The 2,500-nt window shown below is 46.1% G+C and overlaps 1 protein-coding gene across 1 annotated transcript in view; it reads left to right on the top strand.

The window, feature by feature from the left end:
• The window catches only part of klhdc3 (kelch domain containing 3), a 1,964-nt gene extending 371 nt beyond the window's left edge, over nucleotides 1-1,593 (top strand). The window contains exon 2 of the mRNA XM_056470664.1: nucleotides 1,386-1,593. Within this exon, the coding sequence (XP_056326639.1) occupies nucleotides 1,386-1,593 (208 nt within the window). The remainder of the gene's footprint in view (nucleotides 1-1,385) is intronic.
• The last annotated feature ends 907 nt before the right edge of the window (nucleotides 1,594-2,500 follow it).

Genomic DNA, 2,500 nt, shown 5'->3' with positions numbered 1-2,500 from the left:
TCTCCACTCTCTCCGATGCCCAACTCGGGGCAGCTACAGAGCTTAGTAGAGTGTCGGCCATGTTAAAAATGCTGCATGCTGTATGTTTGGGGATGATTTCAGTAAAATCTGAAAGTTGATTTATGTTACACAATTGATAATTCGGGTGACTGACTGGTGCAGTAGGTAGTGCTGTCGCCTCACAGCAGGAAGGTCGCTGGTTTGAGTCTCAGTAGGTGTTTCTGTGTGGAGTTTGCATGTTCTCTCCGTGTTGGTGTGGGTTTCCTCCAGGTGCTCCGGTTTCCCCCACAGTCCAAACACATGCAGTACAGGTGAATTAGAAAGGCTAAATTGTCCATAGTGTATGAGTGTGAATGAGTGTGTATGGATGTTTCCCAGAGATGGGTTGCAGCTGGAAGGGCATCCGCTGCGTAAAACATGTGCTGGATAAGTTGGCAGTTCATTCCGCTGTGGCGACCCCCGGATTAATAAAGGGACTAAGCCAAAAAGAAAATGAATGAATGAATTGATAATCTGTACAAACACGGAGCAAGGTAATGCATGAGGTGTTCATAATTATTAGTGGCCAGTGAAAATATTGTAGAAGGGATCATTTGAGGATGTGAACACTTGCAGAGATTTATAGAAGTGAAGTGTTGCACATTTCTCTGTTTCCTACATTAAATCCATGTTAAGAACTATTGTGAGATTATCAACATGATCAGCGTCTTCACATAGATGAAAATCACTAATAATTATCAATAACATATCATAAAAGTAAATAGAGCAGAGTAGTTATTTAGGAAGTGTGTATCAAACCTTCACATTAATCAGTACCTAAGAAGGAGCTGAGTTTCAGAAAGGCTGGTGACTCCTGGTTTAAGATGTTGGCTCGACGTAGAATTTTGGTCAGTTTCTAACACAACCTAAAATCAACCAAATATCAGCGTCATTATTGGACCTCAAAATAACGTTGTGCTTAGACGCTGGCTAGTCTTGAATTTTGGTCACCTGACATCACGACCTAAATCTAACCTAATATCAGCGTCTGATGGCATCGTGGGCCTGCTGGACAATCAGTAAAGGCACTACAGAATGTTTCGTTTACACACATCCACAATGTACACACATCAGCTTTATACAGCGTGATACTCACTACTCTAGAGCACTTTTAAAGCTCTACTTGTCCTCATCCTCTGAGTAATGTTTACAGCAGACTCTGTTACTCTACTGCAGTACATTATTAGGCAGTGATGGTGCGTTTACTGGAGTATGATCTATCAGTACTCTCTCCACCACTGCTGAAATACAAATATAAACTAATGATTTATATAATATAGTCAAGCATGTGTTTATATTAGTGTGTGTGTGCGTGTGTGTGTGTCTCTGTGTATGCGTGTGTGCAGTGATGTGGCAGTGATCGTCAGCCGGGCGCTGCGGGCGGAGCGTGGGATGTTACGCTGGTCGGTTCACCTGGAGGGCGGCCCGCGGCGGGTCAATCACGCTGCAGTGTCAGTGGGACACAAGGTGTACTCATTCGGGGGATACTGCTCCGGGGAGGACTACGAGACCCTGCGGCAGATCGACGTGCACGTCTTCAACACCGGTGCGTGAGCTCTGATTGGTCAAACTCCAACACGGTAACCGCCGGTTACTCCGCTGCTGTCCTGATATTCATCCTGCCCATCAGATCATGCTAGTTCCTCTGGGTCTGGGGTTGGGTCAGGGATTATGTGGGTCAGGGCGATACTACAGCTCCACACCACACTACTCCACATTTACACCAGGAGCACAGTCTGACGGGCAGGAGAAATGGACAGAACAGCGGCTATAACGGCAGAGAATACTTCACACACACACACACACACACACACACACACACACACACACACACACACACTGCTGTAATACAGCACATAAACACGAGCGCGTTAGCCAGAGAGATTACTGACATGCACATAACACTGAACTGACATGTGCTGACACACACTCCACAAATAAACAACAGTGAAGAGGCCACTGTGTGTGTGTGTGTGTGTGTGTGTAGTGCATTTATTGTGCATGAGCAGCTGAGAAATCTTCACAAACTTGTACACACACACACACACACACACACACACACACACACACACACAAGACCTGGAGCACTTTACTGTGATCATGAGGAGCGGAGAATGTTCATATAGCACCACCCTGTGGACAACATCTGTGTGTGTGTGTGTGTGTGTGTGTGTGTGTGTTTGTTTGTTTGTTTGTTTGTTTCTGGCAGCCGGCTCTGTTCTCAGATCAGCTTAATCCAGTAAACAGTGTAGTGTTGAACTGCTGTGCTGTCGCTCCGCCCACCGCATGTGCAGACCTGAACACTGAGCTCATCTGCATATGCAAATCACTCAGCACTGCATGCAAATCAGCTGAAACACACCGGCCATCTCACGATAGCAGCTGAGGGATGAGTGTGTGTGTGTGTGTGTGTGTGTGTGTGTGTGTGTGTGTGTGTGTGTGTGTGTGTGTGTGTGTGTGT

Source organism: Danio aesculapii, chromosome 13 (assembly GCF_903798145.1).
Source record: "Danio aesculapii chromosome 13, fDanAes4.1, whole genome shotgun sequence".
NCBI lineage: Eukaryota > Metazoa > Chordata > Actinopteri > Cypriniformes > Danionidae > Danio > Danio aesculapii.
This window is presented reverse-complemented; position numbering and strand designations above follow the sequence as displayed.